At 36.1% G+C, this 26,890-nt stretch overlaps 1 protein-coding gene across 6 annotated transcripts in view; it reads right to left on the bottom strand.

Annotated features, from left to right (window-relative positions):
• Nucleotides 1-26,890, bottom strand: part of HEATR5A (HEAT repeat containing 5A) — a 109,696-nt gene that overhangs the window by 63,016 nt on the left and 19,790 nt on the right. For 5 of the 6 annotated variants that reach the window (XM_060004715.1, XM_060004711.1, XM_060004713.1 and 2 more), the window contains 11 exons: nt 26,625-26,836; nt 24,773-24,881; nt 22,762-22,911; nt 21,902-22,076; nt 16,203-16,363; nt 14,539-14,794; nt 13,772-13,927; nt 12,087-12,337; nt 9,570-9,681; nt 4,424-4,576; nt 3,315-3,414 (listed from right to left, as the gene is read on the bottom strand). In XM_060004715.1, coding sequence (XP_059860698.1) covers nt 3,315-3,414; nt 4,424-4,576; nt 9,570-9,681; nt 12,087-12,337; nt 13,772-13,927; nt 14,539-14,794; nt 16,203-16,363; nt 21,902-22,076; nt 22,762-22,911; nt 24,773-24,881; nt 26,625-26,836 — 1,835 coding nt within the window. The remainder of the gene's footprint in view (nt 1-3,314; nt 3,415-4,423; nt 4,577-9,569; nt 9,682-12,086; nt 12,338-13,771; nt 13,928-14,538; nt 14,795-16,202; nt 16,364-21,901; nt 22,077-22,761; nt 22,912-24,772; nt 24,882-26,624; nt 26,837-26,890) is intronic. The other variant, XM_060004714.1, reaches the window with a different exon arrangement.

Genomic DNA, 26,890 nt, shown 5'->3' with positions numbered 1-26,890 from the left:
ATTAAATTAAAAAAAAACAAGTTCAACGTAAGCAAAGTTATTCTTTGTACAGGTTAATAAAACAGTTAAACCTCTCATGAGATGGATCAGGAAAAACAAAAGAGAAGGCACACTGAAAACTAATCAGGAATGGATGAAGGGACATTATAGATATAGCAGAGATTAAGACGATAAGAGAACATTAAGAAAAATTTCATGCCAAAAAATGTGAAGATGAAGATGCAATGGCAAAATTCCTGGAAAAAATCTAACAGACAAGCAAAGCAAACCGACAAACCAGACCTCAAATAGTTAAAGCAATTAAGGAAATGAAATATGTAGTTAAAAAAAAATTTCCCACAAAGAAAACAGCCGGTCCAGACTGTTTTACAGACAGGTGGTTTCATGTGACACATTATTCCAATCTCCTAAAAGCTCCTCCACAGAACTGGATGAAACATTCACCTACCTCACTCCATGAGGCTAGTATAACTGATGAAAATCTGAGGAGGGCATCCAAGAAAGAAAATTATAGGGCAGCCTCACTGATGAATGTATGTGGAGAAATCCAAACATAAGCAAACCAAATCCAGAAGTTTACAAAAAAAGATAATTAGTTCCAAGCTCAGTTTATCCCAAGAATGCAACCAAGTAAAAAATTAGTCAATAAAATTTTTTACATTAAAGTTTCAGATTAAACCACTTTATAAAACATCAAAACTCATTCACGATAAAAAACCAAACAAAACAAACAAAAAACCAAACCAAAACAAAATGTGGATAACTATGAAGAGGATACTTTCTTAATCTGATAAAGAGAATCTACTAAAAAGCCTGTATCAAGCGTCATTCTTATTCGTGAAACATGAGAAACATTCCCTTTAACAAGCCACTTCTCTTCAGTTTTAAGTGGTAGTCATCTTGTTAGCACGTTAAGAGGAGAGAGAGAATACAAATGAATATATGAGTAAATATCATAAAGGGAGAAATCCTAAAGAATCTACAAACAAATGCTTGATATAGGAAAATTTAGCAAGGTGGCTGGATATAAGATCAATTACATTTTTTAATACAATAGCAATAAAGACATTATACACAATACACACACTCCCACATACTTATTTAATAACTGCAAAGAAAAATATCAAGTATCTAGCTAGGAATAGATTTTTTAAAGACATTAAGACTTTTACATAGAAAAAATTTTATACTTTGTAAACAACCTCAACAACAGAAAAAATTTTATACTTTGTAAACAACCTCAACAACAAAATACCAATTATCTTCAAGTTTATCTACAGATTCAGTTTAACTCTAATTAAAACTTCAACAAGAGACAATCAATTGCCAAAAAGGGCCAAATTATGCCTAAAGATGAATAAGGCCTAAAACTTTATTCTAACAGACACTAAAATTTATTATAAAGACAATGTGGTATGGGCACAGAAATGGGCAAACACACAAATGGAATACAACAGAGAGCACAGAAACAGACCATGTCTATATGGAAATATAATACACAACAAAGGTGAATGGCAGTCACCAGAGAGAGGAAGCTTGGATTTCTTTAGTAAAGTATGGGACAATTTGTTATCCATATTAAAAAAGAAAATGAAATTGGAACCCTACCTCACTACAAACATAAAAATAAATTCCAGATAGATTAATGACTTAAATGTGAAGGACAAAAACCTTAAACATTTTAGAGAGAAATAAAAGAAAGTATCTTTATAACCCTGGAGAAAGATTTTTTAAATCAAAAGACAGAAAGTACTAAGCAAGAAGTAAAAGATTGATAAATTTGACATTTAAATTAAGAATGCCTGTGGGGCCTGGGTTCAGTCCCTGGTTGGAAAACTAAGATCCTGCAAGCCGTGTGGCACAGCCAAAAAAAAAAAAAAAAAAAAAAAAAAAGCATGTCTATTAATCAAAACACAATCTTACCTAAAAATAGGTAAAGATATGCATGAATTGGGATTTCACAGAAGGGGAAATAGTGAGGAACAATAAACATATAGAATGGCACTTAAAGCATCAGGAACCAGATATATAAGGTAAGATCATAACAAGATACCAATTTACACCTACTGCATTAACCAGAGTTAATGTCTAAATGTTGGTGAAGAAGTGGACTGAAGGGTACTCCCATATACTATTGATATATATATGCAAAAATTTTGGAAAATAGTTTGGATATTTCATTGACAGGAAGGTAAACTGTTGTACATTCACACAATTAAATATTATACAGCAACCAAAAAGAATGAACAAGCTGACACATAGAGGAAGTTTAGAAATATCATGTTGAGTAAAACAAGCAAGTCTCAGAAACACTATGATACCATTTGCCTGATCAAAACCAAACAAAACTAAACAAGGTACTGTTTAGGGAAACATGTATATGTGATACACTTTTTAAAAATGCAAGAGAATGACAACTTTAAAATTCAGGATAGTGATTACCTCTAAACTAAGGCAGAAAGAACAGTAGTAGAGAGGAGCACACATACAACTTCAATAGTATCAGTGTTCTTGTCCAGGGATAGCTAAATCCGGCCCATTGCCTGTTTTTGTAAATAAAGTTTTACTGGAACACATTCATTCATTTACAGATTAGCTATGATTGCTTTTAAGCTACAGCAGAATTGAGTAGGTACAAAAGAGACTGTCCGGGCCAAAAAGCCTAAAATATTTACTCTCTGGCCCTTTACAGCAAACCTTCATTAACCTCTGTGCTAGTTGTGCTGAATTCACAGGTTTTCACTTTATTATGACACTTCATAAGCCATAATCTTAACTGTATTTTTCTGTATACATAAAATGTCATATCATTAAATACCTGTTGGAAAGACTTTCTCTAAACTGTACATTTTATTAACTGGGAAATTATAAGTGACCAGGACATAAATTGGATTTTTTAAAAAATGTAAGTCAAATGTATGAAAATATAAACAACAAAAACCTGAAACTGTTAACAAGTATCTGGTTCTTAAGAACACAGAATAGCACTAACAAACCAATCAAACGCATACCTGAAAAGGTTAACAGGCTTAATATTTAATTTCTTGGTTAAATCTGACTGTATGGAAGATACATTATCCACCAAATAACTTTCCTTCCCTTTTAATATGTACTTTTCTTTCAAGATCCTAGCCTAAAAAAAAAAAAAAAAAAAAAATCACATAACTAAATGTTTGCCTTCCTCTGCAAATGGAAAATCATTCACCAATCACAGAAACCTGGCATTATTAAGGTACTTAATAAGATACTACATAACTAGAGGGTAACTGATTGCTATTAAAAATTTTTATCAAGTCTAAATAGCGGATCCTTACAGAGTTAGCAAATCCACAGCGCAAGGAAGTGGTGGAAGAAGATGCTGAATTACTTCCTCAGTAAGGAGATCACCACAGTGGGAAACAAAGCTCTTCATAGCTGAAAAATACAACAGACTTTTACTTAGCAGAGTGTAATGAACCATGAAGAAAGCATTCAATTATGGTAAGGCATTTGTATTTTTGTTAGAGGAATAAAGAAATGTGCTAAAATCAAAAAAATTCTTGAAACTCTAGTAAAATAAAAGGAAACTAGTGTCTTCTACCTCCAATCAAACTTAAAAAACCAAAACAAAACAACAACCAAAAAAAACCCAAACTTCCTAGAATTACTAAAAGAGACCAACAACCAAATTAACAAAATGTTGCTTTCCTGGGATTTCACTCAGCCCTTGAGCTCAGAAGTAGCAGCTTAGACCCTCAAGTTTGCCAGTTCTACACTAGTTCTAAAGAACCAAGACTGACTTTTAAGTCAGCAGGTTAGTTTTTATAGATGTTACCTGAAACACACAAGCTTTTATAAGGAGTTATTTCATATGTAGAATAAAGTGAATATTTAAAAGTTAGATTCAGTTTCAAGGAAGCACTGATTTTGGTTTTGTTTGTTTATTCATGGCATTTTTACTCCTAAAAATGATGGTTTTTAAGAAAACGTGCTTCAGAAAAAAAAATCAGTGCTTCCATGTCTTTTCAGGGAACCCACAGCTCCTTAAGCTCAAATTTTCATGGTGGATGCTATTTGTTAATGGTCTATGTGTTGTAAAAGGGTATAACTTTCACATATAAAAGACTAAATGGAAACCATACTTAGTCAATGCTAATTAAATTCAACCCTAGAGGAATGAATGCCTACGTAACACAAAACAATCTTAACATTTCTCAACTGATCGCATTATAATAAAACATGCATCCTAAGGATAAGGACATGTAAATTTGGTTTATTACATCATACTTCTGTTAGAATCACCAACTAATCAATCATATTCAGTAAAAAAAATCCCCAGAAGCAGATTTTTCCCCCCAACTTAAATAAAACATACAAGTATATGTAAAGTTAAAGGATGGAAAAAGCCAGAGGAAAAGGAGAGAAAAGACTAAACTCAACCTACCACAGAGAGCACCAGCTCGTCCTTCCAAGGTTACCTGCCATGTAAATGAATCTCCTCGGCTCTTTTCTGTTCCTAGATCTTTCGGAGACACTGGGAAGACACACTTCCACAACAGCAGAACTCGAGCAAGGTGATGATTGACAAACGCAGGACCTGTAATTTATTCAACTTGTCACTTGTAAAGGAACCCAAAGTGGTTATTCTTTAAAACCCTTCCCTCTTAAAGTAAACATATTTTAATCTACTACTGCTGGATTACTTTGCCCCTCTAGTTCCAATGAATGTACTACTGATCAATGACTATCTGAAGGTACTAGAGTACAGAGAGGAAAAACAAGGAACTAACAGTAAAGTCTGGGCTCTGGTGTCCTCTCTCCTACTACTGCTGTGACCTCTTTGAGCCTCAATTTCTTTTAACCGTAAAATGAAGCCAGAACTACCTGCACTGCTTACCTCCAAAGGTTTGTCCAGATCCAAACAACAGAGTGTACTTTAAAGTAGCCTGAAAAACTAATGTGCTACGTAAACGCCAGGTACTACTGTTTGTAAGAAATAACATTGTATCCTGAAAGTAATTCTAACTTTTGATAGCAACTTTGTTCCAGGCCAAAAATCAGATGTGATACGTCTAAATGGAACTTTTTTTTTTTTAATATTTCAAAGCAACATTTAAGAACTGAATACACAAACCCAGTAATGAAAGGCAATGTACTGTACAATGATAGCTTTTTATAGTTGTCCTTTGGTACCTGTGGGGGATAGGTTCTAGGACCAGCCCCCACCCCCGCCAGATACCAAAATCTAAGGATACTTAAGTCCCTTATATAAAGTGGCATAGTACAGTCTGTCCTCTATATCCGTGGATTTGGAACCCATGGATACAGAGAGCTAACTGTAAGTATTTGATAGCATGCAGCATTATCAGTTAAGAAAACAGAACTACGACATATAAAAACCCAAACGCACAGCTTCTCCCCCCAAGTAATATTCTTTAAAATTCTGGGGTTACCTTAAAATTCTCCTGTAAGTACTCCCTACTTCTTACTTCCATGTTCTGCTGACTGCATGCTTTTCTTCTGCAGTATGGCAGCACAGCAGAGAACTGTACTGGGCTCTGAAGGAGACCACCTAGGTTAACATCCTGGCTCCATCCACTTACTAGCTATTTAAACTTGGATAAGTCACTTAATATTTTTGTGCCTCAATTTCCTACCTATAAGTGGGGATAACAACAGTATGTACCTCATGTGACAGTTTCTGAGGCTTATATGAGTTTATATAGAACAGTGCTCCACCCATGATAAGCATTTATATATCTGACATTATGTAGTTATCATTCAAAACTTGTCTTATTTGCATAGGAAGAGGTGAGAGCATAATGGCAAAATGAAAGGGCAACAGCAAGCCAATCATTATTTTTTTTAAGCATGCAATTTAGTACATTAACAAAATAATTTCTTCATTTTTCTCCTGACTTGCTTTTTAGGAAGAGGCCCTAGGCTAATCCCTACAGCAAAATAAACCTAATTCACTCCTTGCTCACTACTTTCTTTGATGAAGTAGTACTAAAAACATCCCATAGAATTGGGATAAAATAAAGAAATTGGAGTAAGCCAATTAAGAGTAAGTGACTGTAACAGGTTTCACATGCACACACAGGCATACTCATATAATGGGCTGTGGAAATAGAGAAAATTCTGAATGCAAAATTTAGTCAGATACCAAAAACCAAAGTAAGGATGAAGTCACTGGGAATACCCACAGTTGACAAAAGTTCCATATATATTTGCCATTGTACCCTTAAGATACCTCTCCAACTCAGGAGTGAACAGTGTAGCATCACGTCCCAGAGAGGTAACAAGATAATTTATTTCAGAAACATATGTAAACTAAGTTACTAAAAATGTTTGTAGTAATTACAAAGTTAAAAAAATAAACAAGAGTAAGTTCATTCACACCAAGAATAATGTTGGATCTAACAAAAACCAAACACACATTGTAGATACCTGCAAGTGAATCAAAGGTGTTGTATGTGGCATCAGATAAATTGGGAAGTATAGCAAAAAGGGGTTAAAAATGTTGGAGTTCACATTTGAGGAATGGACTTAAATGTGGTCTATGAGTTTACATTAGTTCAGAACAGTGAATTTTTTAAAAATAATAATGAAAATTGTAAATGGTGGAGGAAATGCTGAAAATGCAAAACAGGTGTTAAAACTGCCAGGCAAAAATTAATAAAGCACTCAGACCATCATCTAAATTCCATTTCCCACAAAATATAATCAGAGCTCCTTGGAGAACTGACTGGTTGCAAGCTGAGGCAGAAATTATTATTTTTTTTAAAATACATATACATAACTTTAATCACAGTTAAATATATACAACTATGCCAATCTCCTAGGTGCCTTCTGACCAGGGTCCTCTCTGATCCCCTCCCCCTAACATCCCACTCCTTGGAAGTAAGTCATTTCTAGAATTTTGTATCTAACTGCCCCTCATTCTAAGGCAGAAATTATGATGTAAAAGCTGGGACACCTTGTCATGCCAAAAATAAAGATGTTATCAAAGAACACTAGTTTCATATGAACCAACTACTAGGGGCTCCCAATGACTAAAGATGAAACAATTTGAAGATCAAAGAAAAATGACTGCAATGTTGTTGGTGGGAATGTAAATTGATACAGCCACTATGGAGAACAGTATGGAGGGTCCTCAAAAAACTAAACATAGAACTACCATACAACCCAGCAATCCCACTGCTGGGCATATACCCTGAGAAAACCATAATTCAAAAAGAGTCATGTACCACAATGTTCACCGCAGCTCTATTTACAATAGCCAGGACATGGAAACAACCTAAGTGTCCATCGACAGATGAATGGATAAAGAAGATGTGGCACTTATACACAATGGAATATTACTCAGCCATAAAAAGAAATGAAATTGAGTTATTTGTAGTGAGGTGGATGGATCTAGATTCTGTCATACAGAGTGAAGTTAAGTCAGAAAGAGAAAGTATGCTAACACAGGGGCAGGACAGGAATAAAGATGCAGACATAGAGAATGGACTTGAGGACACAGGGAGGGGGAAGGGTAAGCTGGGATGAAGTGAGAGAGTAGCACTGACATATATACACTACCAAATGTAAAACAGATAGCTAGTGGGAAGCAGCCGGATAGCACAGGGAGATCAGCTCTGTGCTTTGTGACCACCTAGAGGGGTGGGATAGGGAGGGTGGGAGGGAGACACAAGAGGGAGGGGATATGGGGATATATGTATATGTACAGCTGATTCACTTTGTTATACAGCAAAAACTAACATAACATTGTAAAGCAATTATACTCCAATAAAGATGTCAAAAAAAAATAATGACTGCATTCAACTGAAACATATAAACATATAAAAATCTATGAGTTTATAAAGATATCTAAAAGCAAAACCTCACTGATACCCTTTGCAAATTACTAGCAACCAGTAACACATTCTAAAAATTGATAATAAAGTGAAAGAATCATGCATTAAGAAAAAAAAGCCCAAGAAAACAGCAAATTAAATAAAACATCAACTTAATTTTTATTCCTTTTTGGTATGTTGAATATGAATGTGCATTAAAACATGATGTACTAATCTCTTTTATAAAGGAGAAAGGATCTCTTGTACTCTTCTTCCAATGGGATTACCCTGTTTTGAAAGCTTTTGTTCATTAAAATATTGCCATTTATTAAGTAGTTTATCTTCCCCTTTAATTAACCAAGAATATCAATACAGCAGGCATGAAACACCTAGCCAAAAGCAAATAAAATCTTGACCACATTATTCCCATCACATTGTGAAATCATGATCTATGCCAGGGGCCAACAAACATTTTCTATTAAGGCCCATGCAATAAACATTTTTGGCTTTGAAAGCCATACTGTCTCTATTGCAATTACTCAATTCTGCCACTGCAGTGCCTAAAGGCTATAGACAATATGTAAACAAATAATTATAGCTGTACTCTAATAAAAAGTTTATTTATGCACACTGAAAACTGACTTTCATATATTTCTCATGTATCACAAAATATCCTTTTTGTTTTTAAACCATTAAAAACATAAAAACCATTCTTAGCTCACAGGCTGTATAAAACAGGTGGCAAGCCAGATTTGGCCCATAGGTTGAACTCAGATCTAGTCCAATAAATCTCTTTAATCATCTCAAAAACATTACTTAAAGTGGCTCTTCATTTATGATTGTTTATTTTAATTAAGCTCCTTTTAGATCAAATTACTTCAGAGGTGTCAAAATGATTTATTGGTCAAATCCATCTAGTTTCATATCCTAGCAGTAAACCACACAACTATACAAAGAGACTTAAAAGTATAGCTTTTATAAAGTAATAAAACAGAGTTTTAAAGTTACAGGATGTAAATATAATAGTCATGATCATAAAATACACTAATAAATAATAATTTAAATTTAATAAATATAATTTAAACATGCCTTATCCCCGTCAATGTAACTACCTTATTATTTTTTTTTTTTTGCAGTACGCGGGCCTCTCACTGTTGTGGCCTCTCTCGTTGAGGAGCACAGGCTCCGGACGCGCAGGCTCAGTGGCCATGGCTCACGGGCCCAGCCGCTCCACAGCATGTGGGATCTTCCCAGACCGGGGCACGAACCCGTGTCCCCTGCATCGGCAGGCGGACTCTCAACCACTGCGCCACCAGGGAAGCCCGTAACTACCTTATTAGTGTGACCAAATTCTCAGAACAATTACAGAATTGGATTCATGGGCTATCGCATGTTCTCTTGCCTATCCTTATACTGTAGAAAATTTTTTTTCTGAAGATACATGGGAATGATTTGGGGAAAAGCCAGACTCATTCAGAGTTTAGCGTGAAAGTTGATCAAACTGGCTTATCCTACTTAAGGTTCATAAATTGGTCTTGAAGAGAATTTCAAATAAAGACATCTGAAAACATTCTAAGGATTGGAGTAAATAAGTATATGGCTTCCTAAGGTGACTGCTAGGAGAAAAACGTTTATGTGGATATTTAAATTCTGGTATATATTAAGTTACTCTTGTCAAATCATACATTAGAATATTTATGCTCAGAAAACACCAAGCAGTCTGTAGTTATGTAAACCCTCCACAAGACTTACCTAAGGTCATCAGGGCAGCAATCAACAACCATCCAGCTTGTGTGCGCTGAGCTGAAAGGCGACTGTTTTGAGCAGCAGAACATAGCAAATCCTCTGCTAATGTCATAATAATCTATTGATGTATAGAAGAACAAGGTAAAAAAAAAAAAAGTATATCAGTTTATAGGTTACTGGACAAATGACAGCAACTAATTATAACAATCTCTTGAAAAATTAACTCTTACACATAATAAATGTCCATGATAAAAGACTGTCATTCACATAGACTATACCATAGGACAATGTCGTACGTGAAACTAAAAAAAGTAACTTTTCAAGGATAAATTATAGGTTGTATAATAGGTATACAATAGGTATATTAGGTTGTACACAGCAACCCTATAATTCTTTGTGGAGTATATGTGACAACATTGTACAACCGTTCAAGTTTTGCTATATAAAATTTGAACTTACTTTTAGTTTTAAGCCACCATTTTCATAGATCTGTAATTACCAGAGGAAGTTTCATTACAGGACTCTCTCCTTTTAAAATTTTGCACACTACTTTGATACCTGAGTGGCTGATAATAGTCTTTCCCGAGGCAATATACTATATAACCACAGTTAAAAGTACTCACTAATCGCACAATGAAGTAGCTTCACAGTAAAGGGGGATTAATTAAAATGTTACATTTTTAAAGTCTAAGAAATAGTTCTAAAACAACACAGAGGAAAAACTAGATATTTCACCTTTATGGATAATGCATGCTTATAGAGTGCAAATGCCGACAGGCATCTAACATGTCTAAGGAAACATCTCTGTAACCAATCACCTCTAGAAGAGCAGCAAATATTGTGAGTTGGCACATACCTTTTCTAAAGAGGAAGGCTAGCATATTTTTAAACAACCAACCAACTTACTACTAACTTAGGACTGCTTGCAGCCTCTACTTGTCCCCCACCCTTTAAAAACGGTGGGGACAAAACAAACCAAGCCTGTCTGCCTAAATTAATAAGATCTGAGGACATTAAATTTAATTAATACACGCAATGGCAATTCTTTGATTAGCAAGATGTGATGTGTTAGTTTAAAATACAACTAAAATAATAAATTTAACTGAATAACATCACCTCCCGAAGTTGCCGATCACCTTATCCCAAAGGCATTGGCAATATTCAAGATAATTTAAGAATTTCTGAAGTAACGGTGTATTTGTCTGCAAAGCCTAAACTGCAGAGAATATACCATAATATTCATTAATAATGACGTGGAGGGACAAGAAAAAGGAAAGGAACAATGGTGATTTTTTAAAAAGTTCTTATGTGCGTGAGGCCCAGATTATGAGGGCTTTTCACTGTCAAACAATATTCTCTGACAACTGACAATTCCTATTCTAAAAGAAACAAAATTCCCACACCACGCTTTGCCTATTTTGTGTTTTTTATATATATATATTTGTGTGTGTTTTATATTTGATTAACAAAATTTCTTTAGTTCTCTTTACAATTCTTTGTACATTAAAACTGGGTTATTTACTTTCTAGGTTCTGTACCATTTATCTTTCTGGAAGTGCTACACTCAAAAGCCATTATTTTTCAGTAGCAAAGCAATCTGTCATCATTATGAGCTCCTGGTGTTTTATATATTTACTATGTTTCTATCCATTGTTATCATTATTTTTTTGGATGCACACATTATGCCCTCTTTGGTCGGGGGAGAGTCTAAAGTTATCTCCTGCATCCTTTTAAAATGAACACAGTCTCTGATGACTTCCCTCCTTTCCAGTATGACAAGATATTCCAGGCTTATACTGTGCATTTCCTGTCCCAGATCTAGAACCAGCCATTCCTCCAAGGGGCCCTAATTCCTTTTCGGTTGGAAATGGTATTTAGGGCCATAATCTGGGCACTAGGGGTGTTTCCTGCTACTGGGTTGCCATTGCTTTTATGTCTGGACAGTGTGAAAGGAAATTAAACACTCATACTAATATTTTCAATTTAAATTTAACATATGGGCCTTTTACTTAATTTTCTTGATTCTACAACGGTAGCTTTTTTTTTTTAATGGAAAACCTTGGCTCCTAAGAACATTCATTATCTACTTCATCTTACCAGGTATGTAAATTAATTCCAGAATAATACCACCAAGAATACCACTAACTATAAAATTACTAAATGAAGTTTAAGATTTCTTTTGAAGCTCTATTTGTCCTTTACAGTGCAATTTTAAAATGTACTTCTATGGCAGAGCTGAATGTATGGAAAAAAAAAAAGCCTTCAGGAACAAAATCTGTTACTAACTGGAGATATTTCTAACAAAAAGCAGAGAAAGCAACTCCTCTTTAAGTGTAGATACAAAATTTTTAACCATCCCTTGGTTTTTCACAGTAATTACTTTGACACTTAAGTAGTAGTATTAGTTGACAGCTCAGAAATTTGTCCTGCATGGTTCTTTACTGGGTGATACACAAGAAGACAATGATGTTTTTAAGAAAAACTTGAAATGTCACTATCATATGCGAAGAATGAAATCATTACCTTGCCCTTTCCGTGAGGAATTCCTAAAGGACAATGTTTCACTGCTCCCAGCAGAGCTGCCACTGCAAAACTAAAGCCAGTCACTGCTTCAGGTGAAGACTTAAGCACAGTAAGCCTTTCAAGGCAACGGTCTAAGAGAGGTGTTAGGTAGGAAGGTAGTGCCACAGCAATGCAGTGTAGACACCAGGCAGCTGCTAGTCGAACAGAAATGCTAGGATGAAGAGTAACTGAAATGACATTGTCAAGGACGCCTAGAAGGACAGAATAAACAAATGATGACTCAGCTACACAGATAAAACTCAGTCATCAAACTCAAAAGAGTAAGCAAGCACATAGATATGAAATATATTATCTTTATCAAAAGCCAAATCAGAATTTAAAATATTAAGTGATACACAATTATAAATAATTTTTTTGTACCCAAGAGTTACTTCTACCAATATATCTCATGAAAATTGGCTTAAATTAAGTCAGGAGACAAAGGAAATTTTTATTTCCTAAATAAGCCAATGTTCTGCTTACTTTATCTTGAGATCATTAATTTGGTACTAGGAATTAAAAATTACCAATATAAAAAAAATTTTCAATAAATAACAAAAACATCTTGAGAAGAAATGTCACATCTTGTTGCTTCATCCTCCTTTTCTTTTAAATCGTTTCTGGCACATTTCCCTACATAATCAGTATTCTCCCTATGTACCATATTTCTCTTAACCTGAGAACAAAATGTTGAAGAAAATCAAGGCTTCACTAGATCCCCAGTGGGCTACTAAGCCACTATGCAGACAGTGAAGTGCCACTACCAGTAAGAAAAAAAAGTCTACATTTGCTATAATTCAACATATACCTTCATCAAAACATGTTAACAGTTCATGTCAACTGCTACTTAAACAATATATGCCCTAGGAAAAATAGGTTACAAACCGAATATAATGTAAGCTTCAGTCAGCAGGAATTGTGTAGCACAAAAGCCATTAAAGATGATTTTAAAAAGTAATTAAGTAAGCCAGTCACAAAAGGCCACATGCTGTATGGACTCCATTTATATTAAATCTTGTCCAGAATAGACAAATTCATAGAGACAGAAAATAGATTAGTGGTTATCAGGGCCGGGGGGAGGGGAAATGACTGCTAGTGGGTGTAGGACTTCTTGGGGTGAAAAAAACATTCTGCAATTAGATAGTGGTAGAGTTTGCACAACTCTGTGAGTATACCAAAACCACTGAATTGTATACTTTAAAAGGGTGAACTTTATGGTATGTGAATTATCTCTCAAAGTGATTAAATAATTTTCAAAGAGAGAAAGAAAAGAGAATGCCTGAAAAGACCTTTAAGGAAGTAAATTACTTGTACCATACAGAAACTAATACTTTCACTGCAGGATGAGAGAGATACGAGTTCAGGTTTACTTCTCCATTTTTCTGTGTTATCTTAAATATCTCCAGACAGGGGGTTGGAGATAGAGACCTAGAGAACCATCTTTAGTTACAAAAGCAAAAGAAAAAAAACAAGAAAACATACCTTTAAAAATCTTGATTATCTATATTTCATAAAACAACTCTAATAAATCTATAGTGGAATCTATAATAAATGAGCTATATGAGGGAGCTTTTCTTCCTTGGAGAAAAGTTGTCTAAAGTAAAAGTAAAAACAAAGTATTCATACTAGTCACAAACAACAGATACCTGCACTTGAATCCTGTAGCAAAGGTGCAGCTGTGGTGCCGAGACTGTGTATGAGATTTCCAAGTTCTTGTAAAGCACATACCAACATATGCTGGCTGGCTGCTACATCTGCGGAGCCAAGCCGGGTTTCCAGATTACCGTCACTCATTACAGCATCTGACAGAAGTATAAGAATTAACCAGACATCACTGCTTTATTAAAATTTATTACAGAGGGTAGGTACTAGGAGCAGAAACATATGAAGGTAAAAATTAATACCTCCGCTTGATATATGTGAAACCCTTGAGGCAGTAACTAAAATACTAAAATGGGGACTTGCATCTATAGAGAAAGAGTTAAACTAATATAACCAATTTAGTTCAAGCAACCTGATCAGAGATGCCTTATTACTCTTTTAGCAAGTGGCACTGAAAGGGAGAACTCCAATTTTATCAATACTCAAGATAAGCAGAGTAGACTTAGGACAGTACAAGAACTGAGATGAACTAATTGTTTCAAAGACAATGTATCTTAACTTCTATAGGAAGATTATGAATTCTGAGGAACTACTATCCACCAGCCTTTAAGATCAGTACATATATATAATAGTTCTTATCAAGGTAGATAATTTATGTCTCATCTATATATAGACTGCTTTACTCTGAAGCAACTGACCTGTATTATAAAAGTGTTTTTTGGGTATTAATATAATTATATACCAGTCCAGCTTTTCCGAAAGGACAATCCCTTTAGCACTGTTAAAACAGACTCTCTTAGAAGATCCATACCCATAACTTTCTTTAACTTCCAGATAGCCTGGCAAATATCCTTGGCAGCAGCAATCTGAGCCTTTTCTCCAAGAAGACCTCCAACAGTAGCTCGAAGGATAAATGAAACACAACGGCGACTGCAGACAGCGTCAATCTGAGTTTGGGTGGCCTTAGGGTGTGACTGTGAAACCAGGCTTAGGGTATGAGAAAGAAAGGCAGCAAAATTTTTCTCTAGCCATGCTCCTCCTAGTGTTGAAACAAACACCACGTAAGCCTAAAAAAGAAAAGAGTTTTATCTTCAAAATGAAATAATTTCAATTCTATATTAATGTTTTCTCTTCCATGAAATATGCAGAATTTATTAACATTTCTTTTTAGTCTTTCCTCATTTATATAGCCACCTTAGCTATATAAACGTAGTACTGTTTTTCTGTTTGTTAAGCCAAAATTGAAGTACGCAGTCTTTCAACTGAGGTTTCATTTATGCTGCCTGTTTTATTTTGGTCAGACTACAAAGTTTCAGGATAGCCAGCATAGCTAGCTAATAAGTAAAATGTGCCTGTGACTTCTCCAAACAAAGCATTCAAACTCTTTAACATTCTGTGTTGGTTTTTTTTTTCCTTCAATTTTTTGGCCACACGCTGAGCAGCATGTGGGATCTTAGTTCCCCAAACAGGGATCGAACCCATGCCCCCTACAGTGGAAGCCCGGAGTCTTAACCACTGGACCACCAGGGAAGTCCCTAAGGTCTTTAACATTCTGAACAAGAAAACCCAAATCAAACATATGAACACAGTGTAAGAATGAACTATGGTCTAATACCATAACTCTAAGGGAATTCAGTTCTAGAAACCAGAAAAGAAAGTTTATGGTGACGAATCACTGCTCTTTATTTTCATGAATGTTAATGGTTTGGCTTGCTCCAGTGATACTGACAGTAGTTTTCTTATGTAATCTGTTTTCTTAAAATACACAGTTTACAATTATACTGGGACGTCTTATATTTTCATGAAATCTAATATCATACAGTATAAAATAATGAGGATATATATGTGAATTTAAAAAAAAACATGTTTGCTTTGAACCATAATGGCATTTAGAAAACAAGATAGTTCAAGGAAAGAATGCAAAGACCTCTATATTGCCTTATTCTAAGACCCTCTTCCCAAGGTTTAGCTTTTTAAGTTTTGTTTAGGACCAAGAATTTAAACACTTAAGTAGATTACATGCTGTAATCTTTATTTTGAAGTAGAAACCATATAAAACAGAAATATAATATTGCCCATGCCAAATATTATGTACCTAAAAGCTTAAATCAGAACTGTATAAGCACACACAAACACAATGGAAAACATGTTAAACCGCAAGACACATGGAAGCCCAAGGCCTAGAAACAAACAAAAAAATGTTGTTTATGTTTCAAAGGAAATAAACAATAGTCTCCCATCATTACAAACTGAAAACACATTGTGGGTAATAGCCTATTTAGTTGGCTTTGTATAAATAAGGTTCTCTTGTAATCTAGTTTTTTATAAAGCGTCTTGGCCTCACCCCATCTATTTATAAACATGAGAGCATAAGTGAAGACCTTGCACAGTATCACTTCCACCTGGAGTCAGATACTAAAACTTTCACTATAGGCCAGTGAGAATTACATTTAGATACTGATTTGTGATTCTAACCTGAGTAACTCCAACTCGGACATCCCTACTGACTGAACTGGTTCCTTTCAGCATATCTCCACTGGCTCGAAGAAATCCTGAACTCCCACGTAGAAACCCTGTTCCTAGTAATTCCAGAACTTCCTCCAGAGATACTCTGCGAACGCTTTGACGTGAGGCTGCTATAACAAAGAACAAAACAAAACATGTGATTCTATTTTACAGACTAAATTTTAATGCGTGATCTTGGTTTGCATGATATTGAACAGTATGTTAACAGAAACAAAAATAAACTAAAAATCCAAACAAAAGGCAAAATTTACAGGACATTACACGCACTAAAACATAAAATCACACGACGGTTCAGAGGTCAAATCATAATGGACTCTGATGTATCATGTCAATGACATCTTAGAGTCTATGCCACTTTGAGATTATGACCTACTGCTCTCTTGTCCTCAAGTTAAACAAAGGAAAACATAAATAAACGGCCCTAGTTCTCCATGAGTGAGAATGCTATACAAAACATTGAAAATTCTTTTGAAATACTAAAAAGGCCAAAATCACAATTTTATCTTTCTAAATGCTCTACAACTCTTAATGAAACTTACATAAAGTAACCACCATGGCCTGTTTTCTAAAAATTCTCAACTGCAAGTACAACTTTTGTTACATCCTCAGTCTCTGAAGAAAGCAAAGCTAAATATTACTAAAACTGCCCAGTCAACCCTTAGGCTGCAATAATTAAGAGCTTAGTTAGGCAGAATGTTTTAAATTTGTCTTCAGTTTGACATAGCTGAGTTTCTCCCTGTGAATACCTAGGGAATAACATCTCCTTTAAAAAAAGAACCCATTTTCGCCCTTTCATTCTTCTGAAAAATGTTGGTCACAAGCTCTGATCCTCATTATTGACTTAAGTCATAAATAGTGGAAAAATAAACTTCTGTTAATCCAAGTCATGAACAAAAAATATACTCCTCAGCCTGAAGATGAAACAGATAAAAATCTATATTGGCACGTGGAAGAGAAACATAAGTGAATAGTACAAAATCCATGCTCTTGCGGATCATAAATTCTAAAAAGGAGAGACAACAATAAACATAACAAAGGACTAAGTATATAGTATGTTAGACAGTGATTAAAAGCCATGCAAAATATAAAGCAGGTATCTTTTATGTGTAGTGAGTGCAGTGGAGGGCTCTGGTAGGAGATGGACTAAAGTGTAAGGATGGTGCAAGAGCAGAAGATATAGGACCTTGTAGATCATTATAATAAGGAGGTGAGTAAAGTGAGGTGCCAGTGGAGAACCTTGAGCAAAGGAGTGATATAATCTGTCACTCTGCTTCTGTGCTGAGAGGAGACTGTAGAGGGGCGAAGGCAGAAGTAGAGAAAACCATTAGGAGCAATTTAGTAATTCAAGCAAGAGGTGATGGTGGCTTAGATCAAGGTAGATACGATAGAAATCGGGGTATACATACTTACATATTTTTAAAATTTACTAGAAAAAATTTCAAAATTACAAAAAATCTGCAAGAATAGTAAAATAAACTCGTATGTACCCTTCACCTAGACTCCATATCTTCCTTATCACTTTCTCATTTTTGAAGAGTACATATATGGCTAGTTGTAGTTATAGAAAAGCCCTCAATTTGAGTTTTTCCTCAAGAGAACTACATTAAGTAATGCTGTAAGCCTTCTTAATGCATAACACCAAAAAGAAATGTCAGGCTTGGTGTCAATCTGTCCCTACACTGGCGATATTATCTTTGAACACCTGAATAAGGTGTCTTCCAGTCTTGTCCACTGTAAAATATTTTTCCATTTGTAATCACTATGCCACCTCTGTGGTGATACTTTTTTTTTTTTAAATAAATTTATTTATTTATTTATTTTTGGCTGCGCTGGGTCTTCGTTGCTGCGTGTGGGTTTTCTCTAGTTGTGGTGAGCGGGAGCTACTCTTCCTTGTGGTGCGTGGGCTTCTCATTGCGGTAGCTTCTCTTGTTGTGGAACACGGGCTCTAGGTGCGTGGCCTCAGTAGTTGTGGCTTGTGGGCTCTAGAGCGCAGACTCAGTAGTTGTAGCGCATGGGCTTAGTTGCTCCGCGGCATGTGGGATCTTCCCGGACCAGGGCTCGAACCCGGGTCCCGTGCATTGGCAGGCGGATTCTTAACCACTGTACCACCTGGGAAGCCCTCCTTTTTTCTTTAACAGGTTATAATCCATTTCTATCATTATTAATTCTAATACTATCCTGGATTTGACCAGCTTTTCTTCAGAAAGCTGGCCAGTGGAAGCTCCTCACTTTCTGGCACAAGATGCTCCAGGTTCATCCTCAGACTTTCCTTGCCCCGACCCCATAAGCCACTTCTCCAAGGAGTCCCAACTGTAGATATGTTTTAATATTGTTAGGTAGAATAGTTACTGAGTGTGAGAGAGAAGATTCAAGGGTGACTTTACAAACTGTGGTTTGAACAACTGCAGGGACAGAGCTGTCATCAACTTAGATTAGCAAGACTGCGACTGCAAGGAGAGCAGGTATGTGTACATGGGGGGAGGGGAGATCAAGCATTCACTTCGGACAAGTTAATTTGAAACATTAAATAGACATCCAAACAGAGATGTCAAATGGGCAGCTAGATATGAGAGTTTGGCGTCCAGGAGAGAAGTGTGGGCTAAACACATAAATCAAGGAATCCCTGATATATAGATGGTATTTAAGCCATGAGATTGGGTAAGATCATCTAGAGTGAGCCTACGTAAAGAGCAGAAGACCAAGGACTAGGTGATGGGTGTCTCCTATAAGAAGACAGGAAATCATCAAAGACTGAACAGAAACTTCTAGAAAGAAAGAAAACCAAGGGAGCGTGAGGTCCTAAAAGGCAAGTGAAAAGAGAATGAGGAGGAAGATCAACTGAGTTAAATGTTGCTGAAAGGTTAAGTAAGACAACTGAGAACCGCCCCCTGGCTTAGCATGGCTAAATATTAGAATGCAAGTGCCAAAGGGCAGGGGCTTCTAATCTGTTTTGTTCAATAACACATCCTACACACTCAGAACAGATCGTGGCCCTGTATAAACCCCCAATAAATGCTTGTTTATTTATTGAATAACTGATGAACGTGGAGGTCATTGATGCCCTTAACAAAAATAGTTTTCAAGAGTTAACTGGGGCTTCCCTTAGGCGAGGTGCTTAAGAATCCGCCTGCCAATGCAGGGGACACGGGTTCAAGCCCTGGTCCAGGAAGATCCCACATGCTGCGGAGCAACTAAGCCTGTGTGCCGGAACTACTGAGCCAGCACTCTAGAGCCCATGAGCCCACCGGCCACAACTACTAAAGCCCGTGTGCCTAGAGCCCATGCTCCACCACAAGAGAAGCCACCACAATGAGAAGCCTGCGCACCGCAACGAAGAGTAGCCACCACTCGCCGCAACTAGAGAAAGCCCACATGCAGCAACGAAGACCTAACGCAGACAAAAATAAATAAATAAATTTATATATAAAAAAAGAGTTAACTGGGGGAAAATCCTAACTGAAGTGTGTTTGAAAGAAGAGAGAGACTAAAAACAGAGTATCAAGAACTCCTCTGAGGAACTCTGCTGCAAAGGGAAGAGTAATGGGGCTCCAGCTGGCTGGGGAGGTAAAATACAAGAAAAAAAACTTTTTTTTAAGATGAGAGGGGGAAAAGCACATGTTTTTATAGGGAATAATCCAATAGAGAAGGAAAAGTTGATGTAGGAGAGGGGAGACTTCCTAGAGCTATGTCCTCGAGCAGGTGACAGGATGAGCTCTAATACATATTGAACGTATGGCTTTAATAGAAGACGAGATAATTCATCTTAGTAACAGTGGAGAAGTCAGAGTATATGGGTATAGATGCTGAAGGTGGTAGATTTAGTAGGGAAGCCTATGGAAGATAGGCCGTCAAATGAAAGTAACATGGGAGAAGATAAAGGTATAAAACAGTCAATTAGGAAAGTGGGACAGTGAATGGACGAGGGACATATAGTACGACTTGAGGTTCATGGTCAAGAAGTAACTTTAAAGGATCCCATAAATCCTTGGCAACTTATGCCAATGTTAGGAAAATGTCATACTCAATCCCTGCTTTTTAAATGCCTTGGTAAAATATACCATTTATTAGAAGTCTGCTGATTTTACTAGGAAAATCATTTCAGTTCTGTACCTCATAATCTTCGAATATTGTGGCTGAGTGTACAAACCTCCATTGTGTTTCTTTTCCAAATTATTAAGCACTGTGTTGCTAACTATTAGTCTCCTACTTTAAAAAAATCTACTATGACATCTAGATCCCTTTTTAGTTGTATGAAAATAACTTAATTATAACACAAGCCCAGAACTTACAGATGCAAGATGACAGAATTCCTAACAGAAGATTAGGCCAAAGATTTTTTAGTGTGGGTGAAGCTGGTTCTTCACTTTGCTTAGTCTGATTGCAAAAATGCTGTTATTAGTTTAGTGCTACTCTAGGAGGATATACATTTAAATATTATTCACATTTGTTAGGCAATTCTGTATTTTGCTTGTTTTTACTGCAACTGTGTACTAGTGCTAATGACACATTTATGGAAATGAGCAATTCACATTTTCAAGAGGGTTTGATTAAACATGTCTTCTTCTAATTTCAATCTCTTAGATGGCTTAAGATTTAACCTTTTAAATGCCCTGAACAACTCTGAATTACAAGATTAGAAGAACCAAAACCTAAAAAAAAAATTTATTATAAATTTTAAACTTGTGGGTCTGAACTGGAGAATGAAGGGACTATATAGTTGTTAATGCTTCCTAGGTGATTCTGATATGCTGTACTCACTGTCCTCTCTCACCTCTGGTTGAGAAACACTGGCTTAGAAGAAACCAGAACACTTCTTAATGTCACAATAAACAATTTCTAGAGCAATGATTCTAAAACTTTAATGTGCATACAAAGTATCTGGGGATCTTGTTAAAATGAGAATTCGATTTAGTAAGTTGGGTGGCATCTGGGTTTCTGCACTTCTTAAGAGCTCCCAGGTGATGCTAGTACTCTCAGTTTGCAGATATTGAGGAGCAATGTTCTACAGAACAATCACATTTTCATTGGCATGAGACTGGTATTCTTTGGAGACAGAATAATAAAGCAAGTTTTTAATTATTCACCGATGTTTTATAAACACGGTAGATTAAACCCAGGCAAACCCTTTTGTTTTCAAAAATACTCCATCCTTGCTCACTGCCTAGGAGTGTATAAATAGGGAATAAACACAAACACAAATTGTGCAAATACAGTAAATTTCAAGTATCTGCTGTTTGGAATTATTTACATCATTGCTCCCTTACACCAATCTAGAAGATGGCAAGCCAAATGTATGTAATCAGATGCATGCTGCTTAAAAAAAAAATTCTCGAGAATTAGATCATATCTCTTATTGGATAACACTCCACAATTCACTTAAAAAAAAAAAAAGCCATGGTGTAGAGGAAGACAATGACTGAATAAAGCACATTTATTTAAGAGTTCTTTTAATTTTTTCCTCAAACTTTCACTGAATTGTTTTAAAATGAAATCTTAGGACTTATAGACATGTTTCCAAACTAAAATTTATATGATATTTTGCCTCTTTTCAAAAGTAATAATGGGTAGCAGTAATGCTACATATGTTTGTTTAAATCAACTGGGAAAAAATTATGGAAGACATTATGAAAATAATTACATGAATTTACCTGCTCCTGGATGTTTAGAAATTATAGCTTTGGCCAACACTGTGCCTAGTAGCTTTGAAACTGAAATCCGCACATCATAATTGGAGCCTTCAAAGGATTTAAAACATAGTGTGGCCACACTGTCCAGGTCTGTACTCCACATAAAGACGGCCTCATTCTGAAGTTCAAGGAGACACTGTTCGATCAGGAAAAAAAGAAATTAATGAAAAACAAAATATAAATGTCAGGTTCAGATCTACATAAGTTGCAGAACCTAGATCAAGATCTAGCAAAAATAATACACAAATCCAAAGTCTCTAAATAATGATTGTAGGGACAACAAGTGAATACTTACTAAAAAGTCATAAAAATTATACTATACAAAGCAACGTGTCCACCAGGGGTAGGAGAAAGACCCATTTCTAATTCAGTGGGCTATGAAAAATGTCTGTAGAACCTATCTGTTGGCTATAAGCAATTGTGAGAATAATTCCAACATAAACACTTTACTATCTAACCAACTATGTTAAGAAAGCATGATAAAAACAAAACCAAATCATTTTCAAACAACATAAACCGTACATGTAAATTTTACACAATTATAGAGAGGAAGCACAGTGGAATGGAAGGAATACTTAGAGTCTGGTAACTTGAACTCCCCACTTCCAACAATGTGCTGCTAACAACTTTAAGAACCCTGGGAAATTCATATAACTCTCAAGGCCTCAGTCTCCTCATATGTTAAAATGAGATAGTCCTATCTGAATACCAAGGTTGCAGCTCTAAGATCATGTAGCTGTTACTAGTGTTTTCACTGGGATAAACTGATTTAGTTGTCTTTATATTAATTTTTAGAAATTCTACTCATTAGACTATTTTACCTTTGCAGCAGCACAACGAACGGCCATGGATCTATCTGTTAAGCAGGATCTAGCAGCTTTATAAACATCCCTGTAGCAAGGTGTAGCAGCAGCTCCCAGTCCACTCAATATGTTTTGCAGACTCAGCATGATCTCATATCGACCTTGTGACTATCAAAGAGGAAAAAATTTAAAGAACAGGAAAAAAAAATTCTCTGTGAAGAACAGTATTAAGCATTGAAATTTATCTCATATTAGAGAAATACTCAGATTTTTGTACACACTAACCAACCTATTCTGACATCAAGACACATGAATAATTGCTATTTCTTACAGTGTTTACTATTTTAAAAGTGTTACTTGTATATATTACACTTCAACATAATACAAATTTTATAGGGTTGATGTGCAGATTAAATGAAATTATATGGGAAGCACCAGGCATATGGCTTGCATGTTGTCAAGCACTCAATAAATGGTTGCTATAAATGAGGTAACATGGTAAGAGTGCATGGTCTGCCACCTACTAGCTATATGTCTTTGGGCAAATCTGTTTCTTTATCTTAAAGATAAAAGTTAAATGATTGTTGTGAGGATCAAACGAGTTACTACATGTGAAGTGCTTAGAACAGTGCCTGACACACAGTAAATGCTCAGTTGAGTTCATAGCTATTGATATTTTACCATTTATTGGTTCGAGTATTTTAACTCAGAGGTTAAAAGTCTGGGTTTAGATTTTAAAAGACCTGGGTTTGAATCTTGGCTCTGAACCTTAGTAGCCGTGTGTTTGTTCTTACTTATTTCTTCATCTATAAAATGAGGATAAGGGACCTCTCCAGCGGTCCAGTGGCTAAGACTCTGTGCTTCCACTGAAGGGGGCATGGGTTCGATGCCTGGTTGGGAAACCAAGATCCCACATACTGCACAGCGTGGCCAAAAAAAAGAAATGAAAAAATGAAATGAGGATAAGATGAACCCCACTGTGCCAGTGTGACAAGTAAACAAGCCCCTGTGGGGAAATCATTCACCACAGTGCCTGGACTTAGTAAACACTCAAGAAATAGTAGCTGCTTATATTATGATGTTTTACTAAATGTTCCAAATGCTTTCTATGTCTCAGGAAGTTAAGGCCACTACAGGTAAGTTAAAGTTGGAGAAAGATCAAGTATCATTTTCATAGTAATGTTGTTAGTTTATTTTTGTTCAAAGGAGCACGATAGTAATTATAGGTAGATATTAACAAAGTGAGTCCTAACGGGAAACTTCTTAACTTTCTTTTACGCCAATTTCAAATGCTATTTATCACTACTGGTGTGTATCAAAGGTGGAAATCCCTTTTGACATCTCCAAAACGTTGTGGTACTGAACCAACTAAATCATAAAGGTAAAAGTGGAGGAGCAATAAAGTACTTAGCAATAACTTTACATTTTCTTTTTTTAAAAAAATATTAATTTATTTATTTGGTTGCACCAGGTTACAAAAACAAAGAGTGTTTCACAATGGTAAATGATGCCAACAAATCAATGAGGCTAAGGCTGACAATATATATCCTGGCGACTGAAAGGTTATCCTGACCCTAGTCATGCTTATGTCCTCCACACTCTTTCCTACCCTGATTTTATTCCTTACACCCTTCTGATGCTGGTACAATACTAATCCATCCATCAGGTATATGGTAGTTACCAACTACGTATCTGGATCCTTGGTGACAAGCACTTGCTCTGGCACTAGTAAGTAGTATCAGATGGAAAAGGTGATGCAAGAAGAGGGAGCAGGGATGGGTCTGCCAGAGAAACGCCTTAGTTTGTGCCCATTTGAATTTATCTGAATACACAAAATTTTATTGCACGATTGCTTTTCTAATAAAGATTCAATATACAAAGTACATATGTGTACTACCTAGAAATGTCATTTATGGATATATTTACATACATACATATATTTACATATGGATATATTTACATACATACTATGCTTGTCATAGGTAAAGCTCTTTTATTGACTTAAGAAACCATTAAAGTCTGTATTTACCTCTGCACTCTTCATAGCTTTAAGAATATTGCCCACTGTATCAGTAAAGGTGTTACCCAGTATTCTACCCAACTTCTTATACAAGGAACCCAAACACACCACAGCGGCGCTGGAACGACATTTAAATTAGAAATTAGTCATGAATTAAAAAACAGGAATAAAAGGATCTTAGCACACGTAAAGATGACTACTTAATTTTACTTTTAAAGGATAAAATTTCCCAGAATCTATTCCACTGTTAAATCCTAGGGAATGACACTTAGGTATCAAATAATTACATTTTCAATACAAGAATTTTAAAAAGATATATCTTCAACTAATCTAAATCTCAGCCCAAAGATTCCATCCCCTCAAATTTTTTACAAAATAATTTTTAATAAAACTGAGCTTCATATATCAGATAATCAAAGATGGTCTTAAAGATAAAAGAAAAAGAACAATGTTCTCATCAAGTCTGAAAACTTTATGGGAAAATACATTCTACTATAAGCTAAAAATTAAATAAACAAAAATTTCTATAACATTAGTACTATGCAACCATACATGGCAAATTGCCTTCTCTAAAAAACAGGTGATAAAATGAACTGAGTACTACGGAGAAAGAAACTAAGTTGTTCTTTTAGGATCTTAGAAGAGTATTTTCCTATATATTTACTATTAATTTTCACTACTAAGAATTAATAAACTAAAAGAACATACAAAACGTGAAGAATTTAAAATACTTGTGCCTTAAACACTCAACTGCTAAAAGTAAATTTTGTTTATTTTTATATATTTATTTATTTATTTGGCTGCACCGGGTCTTAGTTTTGGCACGTGGGATCTTCGTTGCAGTGTGAGGGATCTAGTTCCCTGACCAGAGATCGAACCCGGGCCGCCTGCATTGGGAGCTTGGAGTCTTAACCACTGGACCACGAGGGAAGTCCCTCAACTGCTAAAATTTTTATCAGACAGTTTTGATCCCCAAATCTAAGCTTCAAATGTCTAAAGCTTTTTTTTTTTTTTTTTTTCTGTACACGGGCCTCTCACTGCCGTGGCCTCTCCCGTTGCGGAGCACAGGCTCTGGACGCGCAGGCCCAGCAGCCATGGCCCACGGGCCCAGCTACTCCGCGGCATATGGGATCCTCCCGGACCAGGGCACGAACCCGCGTCCCCTGCAGGCGGACTCCCAACCACTGCGCCACCGGGGAAGCCCTAAAGCATTTTTTAAAAGAACTGTTTCTCAGTCCATGGGAAAATGTTAGATCTTTCTGAAAGTTAGATTCTTTAAAAAATGAGTAAAACAATTTGTATTCAGTTTCATAATAATTATCAAGTAGTTTGGGTTCTTTTTTTTTAATATATTTTTTTTAATTTAACTGCATTGGGTCTTTGTTGCTGCACGTGGGCTTTCTCTAGTTGCGGCGAGCAGGGGCTACCCTGTTTGCAGTCCACGGGCTTCTCACTGAGGTGGCTTCTCTTGTTGTAGAGCACGGGCTCTAGGCATGCAGGCTTCAGTAGTTGCAGCATGCAGGCTCAGTAGTTGTGGCACAGGGGCCCTAGAGCACGCAGGCTTCAGTAGTTGTAGCATGTGGGCTCAGTAGTTGTGGTGCATGGGCTTAGTTGCTCCGCGGCATGTGGGATCTTCCAGGACCAGGGATTGAACCCGTGTCCCCTGCACTGGCAGGTGGATCCTTAACCACTGCGTCACCAGGGAAGTCCAGGGGTTTTTTTTTTAAAGACTTATTTTACTGAAGTACAGATGATGAACAATGTTGTGTTAATTTCTACTGTAGAGCAAAGTTTGGGTTCTTTATAAAAATGATACAACAAAGAAGAACTCTTTTATGTTCAGTTTTAACATTTAACTTACAGTTTGGTGGGAAGATAACTTGGAGAATCATCTTTGCTTCGAATAAGATCATTACATTTATCGATTGTCTCATAAACAGAGAATGTATCTCCAATACTATAAAGAATGGCTAGATTCTTAGCAAGGAGTTTGCGAGTAGGAGGCCCTGGGGAGCTGTTCAACAAAGATAGGAGCTGTTCCACAAGAGTTTTCTGTTTCTCCCTTACATCACTCTAGAAAGGAAGGTAACAAAGATAATTCAAGTCAACATAATTACACATAATCCT

Source organism: Delphinus delphis, chromosome 2 (assembly GCF_949987515.2).
Source record: "Delphinus delphis chromosome 2, mDelDel1.2, whole genome shotgun sequence".
NCBI classification, from domain to species: Eukaryota; Metazoa; Chordata; class Mammalia; order Artiodactyla; family Delphinidae; genus Delphinus; species Delphinus delphis.
Note: the sequence above shows the minus strand (reverse complement) of the source record. Positions and strands in the feature narration are given on the sequence as shown.